Source organism: Melanostigma gelatinosum (genome assembly GCF_949748355.1).
Source record: "Melanostigma gelatinosum genome assembly, chromosome: 24".
Classification (NCBI taxonomy): domain Eukaryota; kingdom Metazoa; phylum Chordata; class Actinopteri; order Perciformes; family Zoarcidae; genus Melanostigma; species Melanostigma gelatinosum.
This window is the reverse complement of record NC_136657.1, coordinates 9,842,176-9,866,271: the sequence shown is the minus strand read 5'-3', so window position 1 is coordinate 9,866,271 and position 24,096 is coordinate 9,842,176. Positions and strand designations below refer to the sequence as shown.

The 24,096-nt window shown below is 42.5% G+C and overlaps 1 protein-coding gene across 14 annotated transcripts in view; it reads left to right on the top strand.

Annotated features, from left to right (window-relative positions):
• The window catches only part of LOC306797239 (uncharacterized protein), a 252,033-nt gene extending 230,626 nt beyond the window's left edge, over positions 1-21,407 (top strand). For 9 of the 14 annotated variants that reach the window (XM_079296500.1, XM_079296501.1, XM_079296490.1 and 6 more), the window contains 12 exons: positions 937-1,047; positions 2,038-2,148; positions 3,138-3,248; positions 4,390-4,521; positions 10,211-10,321; positions 13,792-13,870; positions 14,026-14,254; positions 14,416-16,219; positions 16,310-16,483; positions 17,030-17,203; positions 20,039-20,229; positions 20,367-21,407. In XM_079296500.1, the coding sequence (XP_079152626.1) occupies positions 937-1,047; positions 2,038-2,148; positions 3,138-3,248; positions 4,390-4,521; positions 10,211-10,321; positions 13,792-13,870; positions 14,026-14,254; positions 14,416-16,219; positions 16,310-16,483; positions 17,030-17,203; positions 20,039-20,229; positions 20,367-20,947 (3,808 nt within the window). In that variant the 3' untranslated portion in view covers positions 20,948-21,407. The remainder of the gene's footprint in view (positions 1-936; positions 1,048-2,037; positions 2,149-3,137; positions 3,249-4,389; positions 4,522-10,210; positions 10,322-13,791; positions 13,871-14,025; positions 14,255-14,415; positions 16,220-16,309; positions 16,484-17,029; positions 17,204-20,038; positions 20,230-20,366) is intronic. The other 5 variants (XM_079296504.1, XM_079296502.1, XM_079296503.1 and 2 more) reach the window with 5 other exon arrangements.
• Positions 21,408-24,096: the final 2,689 nt, after the last annotated feature.

The following is a 24,096-nucleotide window of genomic DNA, read 5'->3' as shown; positions in this document are numbered from 1 at the left end:
TACGTCGTTTTCTGAGGCGCTAAACGAAGTTGTCGGCTCCTTCAAACTGGCTCGTTTGTCACCTGCTGCTCTTTAAAGTGAAGGGTGCTAGCCTCGAAGTTAGCCACAGCTTTGGATCGGGCAGCCATGTAGCGTTTACCCCGGAGGAAATGTCAAGAAACACCAGGTTCACACCTGCATTCTCTCTAGTGACCACCAGGGGGCGACTCCTCTGGTTGTATAGAAGTCTATAGAAAATGACTCTACTTCTCTCTTGATTTATCACCTCAGTAAACATTGTAAACATGAGTTTATGTCTCAATCTCTAGTTTCAAGTCTTCTTCAATACAGCATGATGTTCATTTAGTACATTATGGTCCATTTAGAGTCACACAGACCATAAAGCAGGGGATGCTTTAGGGCGGGGCTACACGCTGATTGACAGGTCTCTACCAGAGACGTGTACGGCGTCTCTACGTCATGACGACTACGTCCAGATATGGTCACTTCCTGTTCACTGGTTGCAAAAAAATAACAAGTTGGCAACGGCGAAATGGTCAAACTTGAGGCTTCAAAACATCAGTCCACAAACCAATGAGAGACGTCACCATGACGACGTCCACTTCTTACATACAGTCTGGAGTCCTTCCTCTTCTTGGGTACCGGGACCTTTATGAGTCCGAGGCTCTGGTTCCAAACCTCCCTGGTGGTGTGGAACTAAATAATAGCATGAGAACACGAGCTGGGTAGATAAAGGGACGAAGAGGCACCGCTAGAACTTTAATATCGTGACACTCGTTCTCCCAGAAAGATGAATAATAGAACAGAAATCTTGCAGTGTGAAGAGCTTCAGACTTTTATCTTCTTGTTGATAGCTTCTAGTCTTCAGCAGCTTCTGGAGCTGAAGATTTAATAAGTGGATCTCCTTCTCTGGTGGTCTTTCTGTCTGTCTGACAGGAACCTCACGGAACTGGACTCAGATGAACCTGAACCCAGCTGTGTGTCCATGAAGAGTGACGGGTCAATGGATCCGCCGCTGTATTTCAGAAAGAGTGGCCAAACGTCCAGGTAATGAATGATCCAGGGAACCAGTGGAGCGTTCATGTACGCCTCTATTCTCACCTGATTTATATTAAAAATGCTGCTTTTATTCTCTCGACCGATTGGTAACAGAAACTCCTTCCTGTTTCTAAAGCGTCTAAAACTAATTTGTGATTACGTCGTTTTCTGAGACGCTAAACGAAGTTGTCGGCTCCTTCAAACTGGCTCGTTTGTCACCTGCTTCACCAGGTTCACACCTGCATTCTCTCTAGTGACCACCAGGGGGCGACTCCTCTGGTTGTATAGAAGTCTATAGAAAATGACTCTACTTCTCTCTTGATTTATTCCCTCAGTAAACATTGTAAACATGAGTTTATGTCTCAATCTCTAGTTTCAAGTCTTCTTCAATACAGCATGATGTTCATTTAGTACATTATGGTCCATTTAGAGTCACACAGACCATAAAGCAGGGGATGCTTTAGGGCGGGGCTACACGCTGATTGACAGGTCTCTCCCAGAGACGTATACGGCGTCTCTACGTCATGACGACTACGGCCAGATATGGTCACTTCCTGTTCACTGGTTGCAAAAAACAACAAGTTGGCAACGGCGAAATGGCCAAACTTGAGGCTCAAAACATCAGTCCACAAACCAATGAGAGACGTCACCGTGACGACGTCCACTTCTTACATACAGTCTGGAGTCGTTGCTCTTCTTGGGTACCGGGACCTTTATGAGTCTGAGGCTCTGGTTCCAAACCTCCCTGGTGGTGTGGAACTAAATAATAGCATGAGAACACTAGCTGGGTAGATAAAGGGACGAAGAGGCACCGCTAGAACTTTAATATCGTGACACTCGTTCTCCCAGAAAGATGAATAATAGAACAGAAATCTTTCAGTGTGAAGAGCTTCAGACTTTTATCTTCTTGTTGATAGCTTCTAGTCTTCAGCAGCTTCTGGAGCTGAAGATTTAATAAGTGGATCTCCTTCTCTGGTGGTCTTTCTGTCTGTCTGACAGGAACCTCACGGAACTGGACTCAGATGAACCTGAACCCAGCTGTGTGTCCATGAAGAGTGACGGGTCCATGGATCCGCCGCTGTATTTCAGAAAGAGTGGCCAAACGTCCAGGTAATGAATGATCCATGGAACCAGTGGAGCGTTCATGTACGCCTCTATTCTCACCTGATTTATATTAAAAATGCTGCTTTTATTCTCTCGACCGATTGGTAACAGAAACTCCTTCCTGTTTCTAAAGCGTCTAAAACTAATTTGTGATTACGTCGTTTTCTGAGACGCTAAACGAAGTTGTCGGCTCCTTCAAACTGCCTCGTTTGTCACCTGCTTCACCAGGTTCACACCTGCATTCTCTCTAGTGACCACCAGGGGGCGACTCCTCTGGTTGTATAGAAGTCTATAGAAAATGACTCTACTTCTCTCTTGATTTATTCCCTCAGTAAACATTGTAAACATGAGTTTATGTCTCAATCTCTAGTTTCAAGTCTTCTTCAATACAGCATGATGTTCATTTAGTACATTATGGTCCATTTAGAGTCACACAGACCATAAAGCAGGGGATGCTTTAGGGCGGGGCTACACGCTGATTGACAGGTCTCTACCAGAGACGTAGACGGCGTCTCTACATCATGACGACTACGTCCAGATATGGTCACTTCCTGTTCACTGGTTGCAAAAAAATAAGTTCGTGACAGTGAAATAGCCAAACTTGAGGCTTCAAAACATCAGTCCACAAACCAATGAGAGACGTCACCATGACGACGTCCACTTCTTACATACAGTCTGGAGTCCTTCCTCTTCTTGGGTACCGGGACCTTTATGAGTCCGAGGCTCTGGTTCCAAACCTCCCTGGTGGTGTGGAACTAAATAACAGCATGAGAACACTAGCTGGGTAGATAAAGGGACGAAGAGGCACCGCTAGAACTTTAATATCGTGACACTCGTTCTCCCAGAAAGATGAATAATAGAACAGAAATCTTTCAGTGTGAAGAGCTTCAGACTTTTATCTTCTTGTTGATAGCTTCTAGTCTTCAGCAGCTTCTGGAGCTGAAGATTTAATAAGTGGATCTCCTTCTCTGGTGGTCTTCCTGTCTGTCTAACAGGAACCTCATGGAACTGGACTCTGATCAACCTGAACCCAGCTGTGTGTCCATGAAGAGTGACATGTCCATGGAGCCGCCGCTGTATTTCAGAAACAGTCGCCAAACGTCCAGGTAATGAATGATCCAGGGAACCAGTGGAGCGTTCATGAACGCCTCTATTCTCACCTGATTTATATTTGTGTGTGTGCGTGCGTGTGTGTATGTGTGTGTGTGTGCGTGTGTGTGTGTGTGTGTGTGTGTGAGTGAATGGACTGTACTTGTATCGCTCTTTCCTCGTCTTTCCGACCGCTCAAAGCACTCTCACACTACTTGTCATCATTCACACTCTGATGACGGGCTAAGTGCTCAAGGACACATCGACATGGACGAGCGGAGCCGGGGATCGAACCGCCGATCCTCTGACTGAAGGACGACCCTGCTCTCCACTTCTTCTTCAATGATGAAGTCACAGTTATAACAACAGAGTAACTTAAACAAAACACCAACTAGATCACAGAACACAATGACCTCACTCAGCCCAGACACTAAGCTCAGCCTCTTACTGTGAGATGACTTCTTCATGGTGGACGTGGTCCTTCTGAGCTTCTTGGTTCGACTCAAGCTGATCAGCTCCAAGCTGTGTGGATGAACCTGTGTGTTGGCGGAGAGGGTTTTCTCAGAGAGGAAGCGTATTCTGCTTCCTTGTAAGCACTTGATTGGAAAGAGAATTTGTTCTTCTCTTTCTCTGAAGGATGTGTTTTCTTCTTTCTGCAGGTAAGTTGTCCACTTCTCTTCTTCAGGATCCAAGAACAGAGTCCATTGTCGTCCAGTGAATTTAAGACCGTGACCTCGGATGTTCTTTTTACAAACAGCAGCGCTATGTTTCTGTGCCTCCTCGCAAGTGAAGTGAACTGCGTGGAATGGCCGAGAGCTGAGGGTGAAGCAGAGTTTGATGGTTTCAGGGACAGAGTTGCACCACAGGAAGTCCTGGGGCCCTCGTCCAATTAGATCCCAGCGTTGAGCCTGGATGAAAAGTCACACCCAGGTGTGATTGAACGTTACCGGGGTTGGTGTGAATCTGAAACTCAAATCAGGCTTTTGACTGCTCTGCAGGCCTGTAGGCCCAAGTCTTTGTAGCACACCATGTCAGACCCCAACAAGAGCTTCAGACTTTTATCTTCTTGTTGATAGCTTCTAGTCTTCAGCAGCTTCTGGAGCTGAAGATTTAATAAGTGGATCTCCTTCTCTGGTGGTCTTCCTCTCTGTCTAACAGGAACCTCATGGAACTGGACTCTGATCAACCTGAACCCAGCTGTGTGTCCATGAAGAGTGACATGTCCATGGGGCCGCCGCTGAATTTCAAAAGAAGGTCCTTCGGAAGTAAGAAGCCTTCACAAAAGCGCGGGTAAGTCATCATCCAGGACAACCAGCGGAAGGTTCGGCTGCAGGGCAGCAGAGGCTGAATGGGGTTCAAAGCACTAGAGAAGAGGTTCAGCCAGTGGCGGCTGGTGGATTGTTTGTTGGGTCGGGCCATCCAATCAATTTCAGCAAATAGTATAATTCAATGCAAAAAAAAAAAAAGTATCAAAAACGCATTCGTACTTTGCAGTTACATTGTTATCATTTATTCCAACACTGACATAATAAGGACATCTTATTCATACAATTCAGTATATTAATATATATATGTCATATAATAATAATATTCAGTATAATATGATATATAAATACCATATAATCATAAATATACAATATAAATATGAATATATTATAATAAAATGTAAATATCATATAATCATAAATATACAACATAAATATCATGAATATATTATAATAAAATATAAATACCATATAATCATAAATATACAATATAAATATCATGCATATATTATAATAAAATATAAATACCATATAATCATAAATATACAATATAAATATGAATATATTATAATAAAATATAAATACCATATAATCATAAATATACAATATAAATATGAATATATTATAATAAAATATAAATACCATATAATCATAAATATACAATATAAATATCATGAATATATTATAATAAAATGTAAATATCATATAATCATAAATATACAATATAAATATCATGAATATATTATAATAAAATATAAATACCATATAATCATAAATATACAATATAAATATCATGAATATATTATAATAAAATATAAATACCATATAATCATAAATATACAATATAAATATCATGAATATATTATAATAAAATATAAATACCATATAATCATAAATATACAATATAAATATCATGAATATATTATAATAAAATATAAATACCATATAATCATAAATATACAACATAAATATCATGAATATATTATAATAAAATGTAAATACCATATAATCATAAATATACAATATAAATATCATGAATATATTATAATAAAATATAAATACCATATAATCATGAATATACAACATAAATATCATGAATATATTATAATAAAATATAAATACCATATAATCATAAATATACAATATAAATATCATGAATATATTATAATAAAATATAAATATCATATAATCATAAATATACAATATAAATAGCATGAATATATTATAATAAAATATAAATACCATATAATCATAAATATACAACATAAATATCATGAATATATTATACTAAAATATAAATACCATATAATCATAAATATACAATATAAATATCATGAATATATTATAATAAAATATAAATACCATATAATCATAAATATACAACATAAATATCATGAATATATTATAATAAAATATAAATATCATATAATCATAAATATACAATATAAATATCATGAATATATTATAATAAAATGTAAATATCATATAATCATAAATATACAATATAAATATGAATATATTATAATAAAATATAAATACCATATAATCATAAATATACAATATAAATATCATGAATATATTATAATAAAATATAAATACCATATAATCATAAATATACAATATAAATATCATGAATATATTATAATAAAATGTAAATATCATATAATCATAAATATACAATATAAATATCATGAATATATTATAATAAAATATAAATACCATATAATCATAAATATACAATATAAATATCATGAATATATTATAATAAAATATAAATACCATATAATCATAAATATACTATATACATATCATGAATATATTATAATAAAATGTAAATACCATATAATCATAAATATACAATATAAATATCATGAATATATTATAATAAAATGTAAATATCATATAATCATCAATATACAATATAAATATCATGAATATATCATAATAAAATATAAATATCATATAATCATAAATATACAATATAAATATCATGAACATATTATAATAAAATATAAATACCATATAATCATAAATATACAATATAAATATCATGAATATATTATAATAAAATGTAAATACCATATAATCATAAATATACAATATAAATATCATGAATATATTATAATAAAATGTAAATATCATATAATCATAAATATACAATATAAATATCATGAACATATTATAATAAAATATAAATACCATATAATCATAAATATACAATATAAATATCATGAATATATTATAATAAAATGTAAATACCATATAATCATAAATATACAATATAAATATCATGAATATATTATAATAAAATGTAAATATCATATAATCATAAATATACAATATAAATATCATGAATATATTATAATAAAATATAAATACCATATAATCATAAATATACAATATAAATATCATGAACATATTATAATAAAATGTAAATATCATATATAGTCTGATAGAAGAAGTATATTTGAAGATGCCCCGATGAACCTTGTTTGTTGGAGAAACACCCATCAGTGCGGGGAGGAAACCTGCATGTTTTCATGATGAGGAAGTTATTTGAAAAGGAACTTTGCTCTTCTGAGTGGCAAACCTCTCAATGACCTTCTCACTGAAGTCAGGCATGTCCCTGACAAGTTCCTTCTCCATGGAGAGCACAGCCAGAGCATTCAGGCCATCCTGTGTCATGGTGCTCCTCAGGAAGGTCTTGATCCTCTTCACAGTGGAGAAACACCTCTCGGGTTCAGCTGTGGTCACGGTGTGGTGATGAGGATCCTGAGCAGAGTGACACTCTGTGAAGGTTGTTCTCCATGAAGAACTGGTACATAGGCACTGCACCACTGCAGGCCTTGCACTCACTCTTCTCATAGATGAGGGACAGCTCTGTTTTGAGCTTGGCCTGGTCCAACATGGGGTAAGCCTCCACTGTGGTTTCAAGCAGCGACTCAGGGAACGCCACACTGTGTTGTGGGAACAACGCTCCATGCAGCAGTGTTGTGCTGACGAGGTGCTGGCTGAAGGAGAACCGCTCCTTGGCTTGCATCAGGATGGTGTCACATACCTGTCAAAAAGAAATCAACTTCAATTTGCAATGAAGCTATTTTGATGAAAGTGATTCTGATTGAACACATGCTTCTGTGATAAAGTCAAGTATTAAAAAAACAATGTGTAAAGTCTGACAAACAACTTCAGATGATGGGAAATTATAACGACATCATCAAAATGTATCAGACGGTCAGTTAGCAGCTTGTCCTCCCTTTTCAGGAGACGGTCGAGTATGTTGTTGAATATTTGACTACTTCCTGTAGTTAGCATGTGCTGTGCATACACACCCACATAGTACATGTATGTGTGCGAGTGTATAAAGTATTAATATTGACAACTACAACACAACAACCTCTGTAGCCAGCCTCTGTTGTTCCCCATGTCCCAGCGTCCTGCTGGTCAGATCCACTGTCCCCACACAGAGGACATGGACGCCCTGTTCCAACAAATAAAGTTCCAGTTTCTAACTTGACATCTTCAAAAACAACTCGGCCTCTTCTACAAACGGACTTGGTGGACACCTGAATAAGCCTGTTATTACAAATTGTGTTTAATAACTACCTGCATTTTCATAGAAATCTGATCTTTTTCCTTTAAAATATTGAAACAAATATCATTGTGATGCTTTCTATCATAATCATTCACTTTGATGACTCGGCCCATTTCGGCTTTTACAGACTGTTGGACGTGAGCAACTCATCTTTCCAACAACAAAAGCTTTATCAGCTCGTAGTAAATATCGTTATTGATCTGATTTTTTGAATGCTGTCTGTGAACCTCTGGACAAGTCCTTCAATGAAGACGGGGTCGATGCTCCTCTTCTGCAGCTGGCTGAAGAGCATGTCCACATTTGGCATGATCTTGTGGAACAATGCCAGGAAAAAACAGAAAGTCTCGTCTTCAAGCATCCTCACGAAGCCCCCGGCCTCTCTGACAGCTGTGGATCAAAGTTCCCAGAGTCTCTGATGTTCTGGAAACACTTCAGGAGGTCGTCCTGGTGCTCGTACACAGTGTTTACAGCGCGACTCTGGAAGTTCCACCGTGTTGTGGAGGCTCGAGGAAGTCTGTGCGCAACCATCTGGTCCAGCACGGTGGTTCGCTTGGGTGACCTGGAGAAGACGGCAGAGAATCCACCGAGGTCCGAAAAGAAGGTGTGGATCCTGGGGATGCGTGCTGTGGCCTGCTGCATGATGAGGTTCAGCTGGTGCGCGTAGCAGTGGACGTAGCGAGCGTTGTCGTAGACATCCAGTATCTTCCGCTGCACTCCGCCGGTGGCTCCCCTCATGACGGCAGCCCCGTCGTACGCTCGGGCGATACGTTTGTCGGTTTGTCCGTTTGGGAGGATGGTGCTCAGCCTCTCCGTGAGCGCTGCAGCGATGGTGTCAGCGGTCGCGTTCTGGATGGTGATGTACTCGAGAAAACGCTCTTGTACGTTACCGTTAGCATCGATGTAGCGTAGCACAAGCACCAGCTGGCAACATAATCCACCAGTCCCTTGAACACGCCAGGGTTGTCCGAGGAGTCGGTCTCGTCATGCCCACGCAAAGCCAACTCAAAAGCCCCACAAAACTTCACACAATCAATTATTTTTGATCAAACGTGCCGGTTTTTATCCACCTCCTCGTTGTTTCTTTACCGTCGTCCAGCTGGGTAGCGATGTTCACTTTGCCTCATATGGCGAGCTTGACAGAGTTATCAATGTGCGTTCTGGTGTTCTCGTGCTTTCTTATTTTTTCTGACAAGTGTTTCATGTCTCTGACCCCGTCGACTTAAAAAGCACGCATGGAAAGCAAAATACAGCGTTAGCATGAGTGCATTCAGCTAGCCAAGCCTTCCTCGTGTACCAGTCTTTACAGAAGCTTCGAATGTGCTGCTTCCCTTTTACTCCCGTCTGCTGTTTTATGCTGAGTTCAGGAGGCTGATCTGGGCCCAGTTGTTTCACCTGGAGTTTCTCCGCCAAAGTTCTTCTCTCAAACGGGTCTTGGAGGAGAGATTTGACGAGTTAGGGTTGAGTCTACTTGCAAGAGTAGCACTAGTGCTTGGCTGTTCCATTGTCATGCCGTTAAAATGGCGGTGCGAGGGACGAGCAGATGAGAACACGCGAGATGAGAACGAGCACTCGCAGCCGTGGGCCAGATGAGGATGGTCCTCCCGGAAGTCTTTTTTAGGGCACTGATTGGCTAGATTGTAAGTCACTCATTTATTTCTTTAATCAGTGATTGGCACGGGGACAGCTGAGAGGACAACCAGGGAAAAGCATTTATTTTGCGCAGATATCCTATTTTACAAATATTACTGGGTATATTACATAGCTCAAAAACACAAATATTGACAATTTATTAATATTATTTTATTTTTATTTATTTATTTATTTTTGTGGCTCAAGGTGGGTGGGGCCGTGGCCCCGTGGCCCTCTATTGGCCGGCCACCACTGGCTGGTATTTATGAATGCAGACGGTATGATGGTCGATGGCGTCATGAACACAGACGCTCCTCTTTCTGTGATGCTGTATTGATGTGACCGACAGTTTGGGGATTTAAATTATCTGTAATCTCATATCTCATATTCATGGCCTACTTTCATTCTCTTGTTGATAGTTTCTTGTCTTCCAGCAGCTTCTGTAGCTGAAGATCAAAAAGTGAATTTCCTTTTTGTTCTCTCTGTCTAACAGGACTCTTAAGAGACCGGACTCTGATCAACCTGAACCCAGCGGTGTGTCCATGAAGAGTGACATGTCCATGGAGCCGCCGCTGTCTTTCAGAAACACTCGCCAAACGCCCAGGTAATGAATGATCCAGGGAACCAGTGGAGCGTTCATAAACGCCTCTATTCTCACTGCTTTCATTCTTTTGACCGATTGGTTACAGAAACTCCTTCCTGTTTCTAAAGCGTCTAAAACTATTTCGTGATTACGTCGTTTTCTGAGTCGCTAAACGAAGTTGTCGGCTCCTTCAAACTGGCTCGTTTGTCACCTGCTGCTCTTTAAAGTGAAGGGTGCTAGCCTCGAAGTTAGCCACAACTTTGGATCGGGCAGCCATGTAGCGTTTACCCCGGAGGAAATGTCAAGAAACACCAGGTTCACACCTGCATTCTCTCTAGTGTCCACCAGGGGGCGACTCCTCTGGTTGTATAGAAGTCTATAGAAAATGACTCTACTTCTCTCTTGATTTATTCCCTCAGTAAACATTGTAAACATGAGTTTATGTCTCAATCTCTAGTTTCAAGTCTTCTTCAATACAGCATGATGTTCATTTAGTACATTATGGTCCATTTAGAGTCACACAGACCATAAAGCAGGGGATGCTTTAGGGCGGGGCTACACGCTGATTGACAGGTCTCTACCAGAGACGTAGACGGCGTCTCTACGTCATGACGACTACGTCCAGATATGGTCACTTCCTGTTCACTGGTTGCAAAAAAATAAGTTTGTGACAGTGAAATAGCCAAACTTGAGGCTTCAAAACATCAGTCCACAAACCAATGAGAGACGTCACCATGACGACGTCCACTTCTTACATACAGTCTGGAGTCCTTCCTCTTCTTGGGTACCGGGACCTTTATGAGTCCGAGGCTCTGGTTCCAAACCTCCCTGGTGGTGTGGAACTAAATAATAGCATGAGAACACTAGCTGGGTAGATAAAGGGACGAAGAGGCACCGCTAGAACTTTAATATCGTGACACTCGTTCTCCCAGAAAGACGAATAATGGAGCAGAAATCTGATTGATGAAAGATCCGGGTATTTTCCTCTGAAATCTTGACTCGTAAGTCCACTTTCATAGGAATGAACGGAGCGCTGCCTCCGAACGCTGTATCCAGTTCCCTTAATACGTCGGTTCCCAAACTTTTTAGGCCATGCACCCCCCCCCCCTCACCTTAAAACAAAAAAGCAACAGAGCCTATTTATAGCCGCATAAAAATCGGACCAATTAGAGAACAGTTTGTTTACAAGATAAAAAAGACAAAAGCTCTTCCTGCACCGTGCCTTCTGAAAGGTAACGGACGTTCACCAGACGATTGGCCAGATTGGCCACATCTGTAGACTCGTCTACTTGCAGAGAGTGAAACTCACTCTTCTTCACGCGACCGACTAATGTAGCCAGGATGTCTTCGGACAAAGCATCGATGCGGCGACACAGTGTTGTTGGACGCGGGATCACGTCCAACTTGTTTGCTTCTCTCTCTCCAGTCATACATTCCACCATCTCTGTGGCAGCTGGTGAGCTCACGTCTTCAGTGATTGTGTGCGGTATATTTATCCCCTTTCTTGCTATTCTGTGACCAGACATGAAGCCCGTAGTGCGTGTTTTGTAGACCCAACACATCAATGAGACTGCAGTTGTTTGGGCTGTTTTGTAACTCCTCTGATTTCGATATAAAGAATGTAAGGGGCTTCTGACTTGCACTGGCATGCTTGGTGTTCAGCTGGCAGTGTAAATAAGAGCTTCAGACTGTTAGCCAGAACCTCGCTGCACACCACGCACTGATCTGGTGGTTCACTGTGTCAACAACGCTGAAAGGTCCAGCAGGAGGACGGCCGAGGGGAGTGGGAAGGCTGATCCGGCAATGTGGGGTTCCTCTGTGACGGCAAGGAGGGCGGTCTCGGTTGAGTAGCCTGAATGAAACCAGACTGGTGTGGGTCAAGAAGCTTGTTCTGGTTGAGGTACGCATTGGCCTATAATTCTTTACATCGGAAGAGTTGCTTTCTTTAAAACAGGGTTTGGTCTGTTGTGTCTTTCTAACCCTGGTTTGGTGCAGTGTTTGAAGGTGTTTTTACACACGGAACTGCAAAGAAATGCAGCCGGGACAGTGGGATCAGCAGCACGATCAAGACTTCACTGTGTGGAGCAGGGGGGTCAAACTCATCTTCACTCTGGGGCCACATCAGCATCACGGTCCTCAAAGGGCCGGTTGTAAATGTCAGACGTGTAAATGTAACGACTCCGAACATCTTCAGTTTAGTTTCCGGGATATCTGTGACTTCCACAACACGTACTCAGCAGACATAGAGGTTATTGTTTCCATGGTTAATGGCGGACAGTTGAACGGCTTTCAGGGCGATAAGCCCCGCCCCCTCTCCGGCGCGTCCAGTGCGAATGAACACAAATAGCCCCGGAGAGACCGGCGGCGTGAACGGCTGAACTCAACTTCTGTTTTACACTCAAACATCTCCGCGACTTATTGAGTGGCGTAAGAATCGCGCGACACAACGAATCGATCATGAAATTCGTTGCCAACTCTTTTATGAATCGATTTTATCGCTTCGTTGTTGCAGCTCGACAGACAATTGGAACAGCAGCTTACTTGATGACATCATCACCTCAGCTGGTCTCATGACTTTCATCCGTTTTGTTCTGTAAAGTATTTTCACAATCAAACTAAATATGACAACCCTGCTGTTTTCGTTTTCATTTGAAACCAAAAATGATATATTATTATTTACATATATATACATATACATGTATAAATAAATATATCACCAGTGTTGTGATCTGATTATAGCCTCACAAAGTATTAAAATAGACCTTGTGGTACAGAACTGTGGTCTCTTTAGGATGGCTATGCTGTTTTTGAGCAGAAGCCTACAAATAGGGGGCGTGAAAGAGGTTAAACAACTAACTTCTTCCCTCAAAACATCCTAAAATGACTTTCTGTGACTTAACAACAGTATTATTTCGAAAGTTTCAACTTCCAGTTGTGTGATTTCTCCTCCGCCATTGTTTCCTGTTGCTGGTGCAAAATGCATTCTGGGATATTTGGCTGTCCCAAGTACAGACAAGTCACCTCCGATGCATCCCCGGTAAAATGGGCGGAGCCACATCCGGGCATTAGGACCGTGCTTGGCTGGATGTGGACTTTGAATTGGAACAGTACTTGGGCTGAGACTGATGACGTTTCACAAGTCCACGAGTTCACAAGTACAGAGAAGTACACATGTTGAGAAAGACACCATCACTCGTTGGAATCCTCTTCATGGGTTGTTGCAGCTCCTGTCCACCTGTTGTGATCGTTTTAATGTCGGCACACAGACAACATGCTGTCTCATCACTTCCACTTTCTATCTCATCATTTCGACCATGGGGATACTTTTATTTTCACATCTAACTTTTCATTTTTGCTGGCAGATTCGCGGGCCACATAAAATGACGTGGCGGGCCGTATGTTTGACACCCCTGGTCTGGAGGAACCGTCCTTGTGTTGGTCTCTGTGTGGACAGACACAGTGTGAGATGATTGTTCATGATTCCTCCACAGAGAGGACCAGCAGAGCTCAGAGGTTCCCAGAGGTCCGTCTGCCCAGCAGCATCAAACACACCTGGACTCCATATTCATGGTCTGTACATGTACAACTGCTGTTACATCTCTTGTGTTCACAATCATCTCCGTGCTGCACTCTGTAGACCAGTGGATCGTCAGTCTGTCCAACATGGATCTGATGTTTGCTTCCATGCTTTTAGTTTGTGTCATTCATAGAATCTTCTGTTCCAGCTGCTGGAGGAGAACATCGTCACTTTTGTGAAGAACGAGCTGAAGAAGATCCAGAAGGGACTGAGTTCAGATTACCCAGAATGCTTAGAGAGTCAGAGGGAGGATGAGGAGGTGCTGGACGGTGAGGATGAAGAGCAGAGGAGGAGCAGCAGAGAGGCGTTTGTGAAGATCACAATAAACTTCCTGAGGAGAATGAAGCAGGAGGAGCTGGCTGACTGTCTGCAGAGCAGTAAGAGGATTTCTCTAAAGATTCAACATGCTGGATAAATGTGACGTTTACTGAAGTCTCAAGAGATGGACCAACATGTATTCATCGACTCATTCTGTGAGGAAATGACATGTTGAAGTCTGTTCTTTGACTCATTGATCTTCTTTGTTGTGTTCATTCAGGACTTCCTGCTGCAGTTTGTCAGCGTGAACTCAAATCTAACCTGAAGAAGAAGTTCCAGTGTGTGTTTGAGGGGATCGCTAAAGCAGGAAACCCAACCCTTCTGAATGAGATGTACACAGAGCTCTACATCACAGAGGGAGGGACTGCAGGGGTCAATGATCAACATGAGGTCAGACAGATTGAAACAGCATCCAGGAAACCACACAGACCAGAAACACCCATCAGACAAGAAGACCTCTTTAAAGCCTCACCTGGAGCAGAGGAACCAATCAGAACAGTGATGACAAAGGGAGTGGCTGGCATTGGGAAAACAGTCCTAACACAGAAGTTCACTCTGGACTGGGCTGAAGACAAAGACCACCAGGACATACTGTTCACATTTCCATTCACCTTCAGAGAGCTGAATGTGCTGAAAGAGAAACAGTTCAGCTTGGTGCAACTTGTTCATCACTTCTTCAGTGAAACCAAAGCAGCAGGAATCTGCAGGTTTGAAGAGTTCCTGGTTCTGTTCATCTTTGACGGTCTGGATGAGTGTCGACTTCCTCTGGACTTCACCAACAATGAGGTCCTGACTGATGTTACAGAGTCCACCTCAGTGGATGTGCTGCTCACAAACCTCTTCAGGGGGAAACTGCTTCCCTCTGCTCGCCTCTGGATCACCACACGACCTGCAGCAGCCAATCAGATCCCTCCTGAGTGTGTTGGCATGGTGACAGAGGTCAGAGGGTTCACTGACCCACAGAAGGAGGAGTACTTCAGGAAGAGATTCAGAGATGAGGAGCAGGCCAGCAGGATCATCTCCCACATCAAGACCTCACGAAGCCTCCACATCATGTGCCACATCCCAGTCTTCTGCTGGATCACTGCTACAGTTCTGGAGGATGTGTTGAAGACCAGAAAGAGAGGACAGCTGCCCAAGACCCTGACTGAGATGTACATCCACTTCCTGGTGGTTCAGTCCAAACTGAAGAAGGTCAAGTATGATGGAGGAGCTGAGACAGATCCACACTGGAGTCCAGAGAGCAGGAAGATGATCGAGTCTCTGGGGAAACTGGCTTTTGATCAGCTGCAGAAAGGGAACCTGATCTTCTATGAATCCGACCTGACAGAGTGTGGCATCGACATCAGAGCAGCCTCAGTGTACTCAGGAGTGTTCACACAGGTCTTTAGAGAGGAGAGAGGACTGTACCAGGACAAGGTCTTCTGCTTCGTCCATCTGAGTGTTCAGGAGTTTCTGGCTGCTCTTCATGTCCATCTGACCTTCATCAACTCTGGAGTCAATCTGCTGTCAGAAGAACCAACAACCTCCCGGAGGTCTGAAGTCTCTAGAGGCAAACCTGAACCAACACGTCTCTACCAGAGTGCTGTGGACAAGGCCTTACAGAGTCCAAATGGACACCTGGACTTGTTCCTGCGCTTCCTCCTGGGTCTTTCTCTGGAGACCAATCAGACTCTCCTACGAGGTCTGCTGACACAGACAGGAAGTAGCTCACAGACCAATCAGGAAACAGTCCAGTACATCAAGGAGAAGATCAGTGAGGATGTGTCTCCAGAGAAAAGCATCAATCTGTTCCACTGTCTGAATGAACTGAATGATGGTTCTCTCGTGGAGCAGATCCAATGGTCCCTGAGGTCGGGACGTCTCTCCACAGATAATCTGTCTCCTGCTCAGTGGTCAGCTCTGGTCTTCATCTTACTGTCATCAGAAGAAGATCTGGACGTGTTTGACCTGAAGAAATACTCTGCTTCAGAGAAGGGTCTTCTGAGGCTGCTGCCAGTGATCAAAGCCTCCAACAAAGCTCTGTAGGTAGACTTTAACAATCAATGAAGACTATATTTCAACAGGAGAGACCATATAAATAACGTATTACTTGTTTTCTGTTGCTTCTTCAGACTGAGTGGCTGCAACCTCTCAGAGAGAAGCTGTGAAGCTCTGTCCTCAGTCCTCAGCTCCCAGTCCTCTAGTCTGAGAGACCTGGACCTGAGTAACAACGACCTGCAGGATTCAGGAGTGAAGCTGCTGTCTGCTGTTCTGGAGAGTCCACACTGTGAACTGGAGACTCTCAGGTCAGATCACGTTACGCTTTGTCTCAAATGATTTGAGACACCTCTCTTAACTTTAGAGGGTAACTTGGACCTTTGTCCTTGTGTCTAAGTGACTAATGGGGACAAGTTGGTCCAGTATTGAGGGAGGACGTTGCAGACGGCAGCCGCTAAACGGTCTGCAATGTCATCGCTCGGGGCAACTCGTCAACGTACGTCCATAAATAGAGCTTGTTGTTGCCACAGACAGGCTCAGATTGTTGTTATAAGTAACGGACATATTCAGCTTCACTTTCTGTACTCCAACACAACTAACTCTGACTAAAGCGGTGTCCAATGGCACTCCTCTCTCCTACTTTGGCAACAAGTCACATGAAACATGAAACGGAATGAGAAAGGTCAGAACAACGTTTTACTTCCTCGCGTTCTCTCTCAGTACTTGACCAAGTTCAGGAACTGCTGTCCCCGTTAGTCACTCAAGACACGATAACATGGAAAGAAATAGGAATCAGGTTGAAAAATGCATCTGCTTAGCAAACATTTTAACATGGATGTCATTGTTTCCTTCAGTCTGACACACTGCAACCTCTCAGAGAGAAGCTGTGAAGCTCTGTCCTCAGTCCTCAGCTCCCAGTCCTCTAGTCTGAGAGACCTGGACCTGAGTAACAACGACCTGCAGGATTCAGGAGTGAAGCTGCTGTCTGCTGGACTGGAGAGTCCACACTGTGAACTGGAGACTCTCAGGTCAGGATTAACTCACCCATTCAACTGTTATATTACTATCATACTATTTGACTATTTAAATCAGATTTACATCAGATGATGAACTGCAGACCTGCGGAGGAATGTGTCAAAGGACCTTTAACTGAACGTTAGCTTCTAGAGCAGACTGGGCATTGTACGGCCCGCGGGAGGTCATTGGGAAATTCCTAAGACTAGTCGGGAGAAGAAAGTATATGTTTGTGAGTCAATATCAAATAATACAGAGTCTGATGAATGAACAAAGTTGCCATGTTAATGTATTTGCCTGCAGGCAAGCAGAGAGCAAATCTCACAGACACGTATTGCAGAGTCTTGTGAGGAATGCCCCAAGAATCATCTCCGTACATGTTTATTTATACCTCAGAGACAGAGAAAAGGAGCAGAGAAGGGAGGGGCTGAAAGTGGAGGACAGTCATACGTGTGCACTGTGCAATGCCTGCTATGTTCTCTGCATTACAAGAACAGGCCCGGTTCTCTGCCGAGGCCATATATGGCCTGCAAATGCTTCTTCTGTGCTCTTTGCCCCGTATGGATGTTTCATGTCACAGCGGGCGCTGTCCTCCTCCAGAGAACTATGCAGAGAGCATGAAACAAACAGTTTTTCCTTTTGCAGAGGTCATTGGGAAATTAGGAATAAAAGGTAAATAAGTGTACATCATGCACAGAATAGAGCTGCATGGCTTTTATTTTGAAGGCGACTTGTTGTGTTTTTTCTTCTCAATGTACGTATGTTCTGAACGTATGTGAGCAGCAGCGTCACTGCAATGTGTTGGTGAACTGAGTTTAGGGAGATGTGAGTCAGCTGTTAGCCCTCAACAATGTCAGCCTGTGTTAAAACAGAAAGACTGACACAGAGAGTAGAGTTTCATCAAAACATGGACTTTAAAGTGTTTCTTCACTGAAGTCAAAGGTAAAGCCGTGTGCTTAGTTTGTGGAGAACAAGTCAGTGTTGAAGGATTACAATGTGAATCGTCATTACGAGAAGAAACAGGAAACACTGACGGATGCAGAGCGGACAGGACGTCTGAGGCTTTGCTAGCTAAGCTGCAACAGCAACGAGGCCTTTTTACCGAGCTTCACACATCCAGGGATGCAGCCGCCAAGACCGGCTTTGTGATGTCACACTAAAACCAGTCAGCCATTCTCTGATGGGGAGTTCATCAAAGAGTGTTTGGTGGACTCTGCTGCACTACGAGGCCCCCAGAAAAAAGAGGCATTGGAGAATGTGCAGCTCTCAGGCGCACTGTAACGAGGAGGATCGAGGACATGGAGGGGAATCTGGAGCTCCAGCTGCAAAGAAGAGCAGACCATTTCCAACTTTTCTCCTTGGCTCTGGACCAGAGCTGCGATGTCCGACACAGCAAGTGACTCATCTTTGTACGTGGGATAAGGAAAGACTTGGTGATTACAGAGGAGCTGCAGCAATGCAGTCAATGAAAGGGACGACGGCGGAGTGACGTGTGCACGGAGGTAATGCATGCTTCCACAAGCTGGGACTGAAATGGGACAAACTGGCATGTGTCTCAACCGACGGTTGTCCAGATCTGACGGGAGAAATGTCGACTTTTGAAGCGGATGCAAGATGACGTGACTGAAATCAACCCAGAACTGAACTTGGTATGTTTGCATTGCATGACACATCAACATGTGTTGTGTGAGTCAGTGCTCAAACTGAAGCACGCTGTTGATGCTGTAACTGAAACAGTTAACGTCATCGGGGCACGAGCATTGAAGCACAGACAGCTTGTTGCACTCTTGGAGCAGCATGAGACTGAACACAGTGACAGGCTAACACAGCGGTCAGTGGCTCAGCCTGGGCAAAGTGCTGACCAGAGTTCAGAGTTCAGGACCTGAGAGCAGAGATTCAGGAGCTTTGTGAGAAGGCAAGAACATCCCAGAGCTCTCTGGTGTAAACTGGATGACAGATCTTTCATTTGCCGTTGGTGTGACGGCACTAATGAATGATCTGAATACCAAACTGCAAGGCGAGGGCCTCTCTGCACATGCCATGCACAGCCTGGTGAAGGCCTTCATGACAGATGCAGGGAACACTCTCACCCACCTGCACACCCTGAAAGAAGCCACTCCATCAGTTGAACATCTCCACAGGTCTCATCCATGTTAGGGGCGCTGCGTGGTGAGTTCAAGGCCATTTCAAGACGTCAACAGTTGAGAGTGAAACATGACGTCTTCTCCTTCACGTGCAGTGTGGATCATGCTCCCAGTGATGTTCAGCTCCAACTCATTGAGCTGCAGTCTGATGCGGTCCTGCAGAGCACTTTAAGTCAGTGTCACTGCTGGATTTGTATTCTTCTCTCAAAGAGGAGAAGGTTCCACATGAGGAGGCGTGCTCAGAAGATGTTGCTTCTCTTTGGATCGACCTACATCTGTGAACAAACATTCTCTGTGAAGTGGAGTAGAAGTACAACGTTAAATCAAATACAAATACTCAAGCAAAGTACCTTGAATGTGTACTTAAGTACAGTACTTCAGCAAATATAGGAGTTGCATTCCACCACTGATCATAACATTTACTCTCAGCACTCACAGCTGATCAGCACCAACAACATGCTGCTTGATATAAAGAGGTGGAGTCATGATGAGCAGGACTGAGTTCAGTCTGTTGGTCCGGCCCTCCACAACACTCCCTGTTCCTCATGCGGCCCCTTGGGGACAATAGTTGCCCCCCTGGTCTAGACTCAGAATCACCTTCCAGCAGGATGTTCCAGCTTCATCCTGAACTTGTATCTGAACTAAAGATGGACCAGAACGTAGCGCCACATGTTCACAGAGGCTTCTTCTGTGTGTGGTTTGCAGGCTGTCAGGCTGTCTGGTCACAGAGGAAGGCGGTGTTTCTCTGGACTCAGCTCTGAGGTCCAACCCCTCCCACCTGAGAGTGCTGGACCTGAGCTACAATGGTCCAGGACTGAGGCTGCTGTCTGACCTCCATCCTCCCATCAGGGTGGAGCCTGCTGGAGACCGATGGTTGAGACCAGGTCTGAGGAAATGTAAGTGTTGATTGAGATCCATCCATGAAGACAAAGCATCTTCACACTGTGACATCACTCATTCACATCTCTGATGTCATCATCAAACACATGATAGATGAATAACTGCAGCTGTGTTGTCTTGTTCTCTCCATCAGATTCCTGTGAACTCACACTCGACACAAACACAGTGAACAGAAACCTCAAACTGTCTGACAACAACAGGAAGGTGACATGTGTGAGAGAGGAGGTTCAGTCATATCCTGATCATCCAGACAGGTTTGATGAGTGTCATCAGCTGATGTGTAGAACTGGTCTGACTGGTCGCTGTTACTGGGAGGTCGAGTGGAGAGGAGACGTTTCTATATCAGTGAGTTACAGAGGAATCAGCAGGAGAGGAGACAGTGATGACTGTAGGTTTGGAAGGAATGATCAGTCCTGGAGTCTGTTGTGCTCTGGTGGTTGTTACTCTGTCTATCACAATAAGACAAGAACACGCACCTCCTCCTCCTCCTCCTCCTCCTCCTCCTCCTCCTCCTCCTCCTCCTCTGGTAGAGTAGCAGTGTATGTGGACTGTCCTGCTGGCTCTCTGTCCTTCTACAGAGTCTCCTCAGACACACTGACCCACATCTACACCTTCAACACCACATTCACTGAACCTCTGTATCCTGGCTTTGGGTTCCGGTCTGGTTCTGGTTCTGGTTCTGGTCTTGGTTTTGGTTCCTGGGTGTCTCTGTAGGTCTGTGGGCGTCTGAAGCATCATAATGCGGTGAAATGTTAATCATGGAACAAAGATGAGTTGATAAGTCTGCTCACACTCATAATGCTGGTGGTGAGTTTCTTCCTGAGCTCTTTGTGACGTTAAAGAACATAAAGATGAAGATCAGAAGCAGTTCAGTGCTGCATCATCTTCTGTTGAAGGAGTTCTTCATGTGGAACTGTGTACTCGTGTACTTTGAGTTCACAGAAACTTTCTCTGTGCAATGAACCAGCTGTTGAGCAGATCCCAGTGACTCTAATCTGTCTGTTATTAGAATACATGTGTTCATCAAATGATTCATATTGATGGAAATGATCAGTACTTCACATTGTAAACGTGTACTTCTACTGCTTTAAAGATGGAAGCTGTATTTCATCAAGTACCTTCTGTGTTTGGATTGGATTATGGTTTTGGTCTCAATAAAAGTACTAAATTGGTGTATTTGTGTATTTGTTGTCTTCCTCAGAACTACTGCGATGATGAAAGAACCAGTTAAGATTCATGAATATGATGAATATCTGATAACATGAATATGTATTTAATGAATGTACCCAATGAACCAGTACACCAGTACTACACCTCAGAGGTACATGTAGTACTTTATACTGTACTACACCTCAGAGGTACATGTAGTACTTTATACTGTACTACACCTCAGAGGTACATGTTGTACTTTATACTGTACTACATCTCAGAGGTACATGTAGTACTTTATACTGTACTACACCTCAGAGGTACATGTAGTACTTTATACTGTACTACACCTCAGAGGTACATGTTGTACTTTATACTGTACTACACCTCAGAGGTACATGTACTTTATACTGTACGACACCTCAGAGGTACATGTAGTACTTTATACTGTACTACACCTCAGGTACATGTAGTACTTTATACTGTACTACACCTCAGGTACATGTAGTACTTTATACTGTACGACACCTCAGAGGTACATATAGTACTTTATACTGTACTACACCTCAGAGGTACATGTTGTACTTTATACTGTACGACACCTCAGAGGTACATATAGTACTTTATACTGTACTACACCTCAGAGGTACATGTTGTACTTTATACTGTACTACACCTCAGAGGTACATGTAGTACTTTATACTGTACTACACCTCAGAGGTACATGTAGTACTTTATACTGTACTACATCTCAGAGGTACATATAGTACTTTATACTGTACTACACCTTAGAGGTACATGTACTTTATACTGTACTACATCTCAGAGGTACATGTAGTACTTTATACTGTACTACATCTCAGAGGTACATATAGTACTTTATACTGTACTACATCTCAGAGGTACATGTACTTTATACTGTACGACACTTCAGAGGTACATGTTGCACTTTATACTGTACTACACCTCAGAGGTACATGTACTTTATACTGTACTACACCTCAGAGGTACATGTAGTACTTTATACTGTACTACACCTCAGAGGTACATGTAGTACTTTATACTGTACTACACCTCAGAGGTACATGTTGTACTTTATACTGTACTACACCTCAGAGGTACATGTAGTACTTTATACTGTACTACACCTCAGAGGTACATGTTGTACTTTATACTGTACTACACCTCAGAGGTACATGTACTTTATACTGTACTACATCTCAGAGGTACATGTACTTTATACTGTACTACATCTCAGAGGTACATGTTGTACTTTATACTGTACTACACCTCAGAGGTACATGTAGTACTTTATACTGTACTACACCTCAGAGGCACATGTAGTACTTTATACTGTACTACACCTCAGAGGTACATGTTGTACTTTATACTGTACTACACCTCAGAGGTACATGTACTTTATACTGTACTACACCTCAGAGGTACATGTAGTACTTTATACTGTACTACACCTCAGAGGTACATGTTGTACTTTATACTGTACTACACCTCAGAGGTACATGTTGTACTTTATACTGTACTACATCTCAGAGGTACATGTAGTACTTTATACTGTACTACACCTCAGAGGTACATGTTGTACTTTATACTGTACTACACCTCAGAGGTACATGTACTTTATACTGTACTACATCTCAGAGGTACATGTACTTTATACTGTACTACATCTCAGAGGTACATGTTGTACTTTATACTGTACTACACCTCAGAGGTACATGTAGTACTTTATACTGTACTACACCTCAGAGGCACATGTAGTACTTTATACTGTACTACACCTCAGAGGTACATGTTGTACTTTATACTGTACTACACCTCAGAGGTACATGTACTTTATACTGTACTACACCTCAGAGGTACATGTAGTACTTTATACTGTACTACACCTCAGAGGTACATGTTGTACTTTATACTGTACTACACCTCAGAGGTACATGTTGTACTTTATACTGTACTACATCTCAGAGGTACATGTACTACTTTATACTGTACTACACCTCAGAGGTACATGTAGTACTTTATACTGTACTACACCTCAGAGGCACATGTAGTACTTTATACTGTACTACACCTCAGAGGTACATGTTGTACTTTATACTGTACTACACCTCAGAGGTACATGTACTTTATACTGTACTACACCTCAGAGGTACATGTAGTACTTTATACTGTACTACACCTCAGAGGTACATGTTGTACTTTATACTGTACTACACCTCAGAGGTACATGTACTTTATACTGTACTACATCTCAGAGGTACATGTAGTACTTTATACTGTACTACATCTCAGAGGTACATATAGTACTTTATACTGTACTACACCTTAGAGGTACATGTAGTACTTTATACTGTACTACACCTCAGAGGTACATGTTGTACTTTATACTGTACTACACCTCAGAGGTACATGTACTTTATACTGTACTACATCTCAGAGGTACATGTAGTACTTTATACTGTACTACATCTCAGAGGTACATATAGTACTTTATACTGTACTACATCTCAGAGGTACATGTACTTTATACTGTACGACACTTCAGAGGTACATGTTGCACTTTATACTGTACTACACCTCAGAGGTACATGTAGTACTTTATACTGTACTACATCTCAGAGGTACATGTAGTACTTTATACTGTACTACATCTCAGAGGCACATGTACTTTATACTGTAATACACCTCAGAGG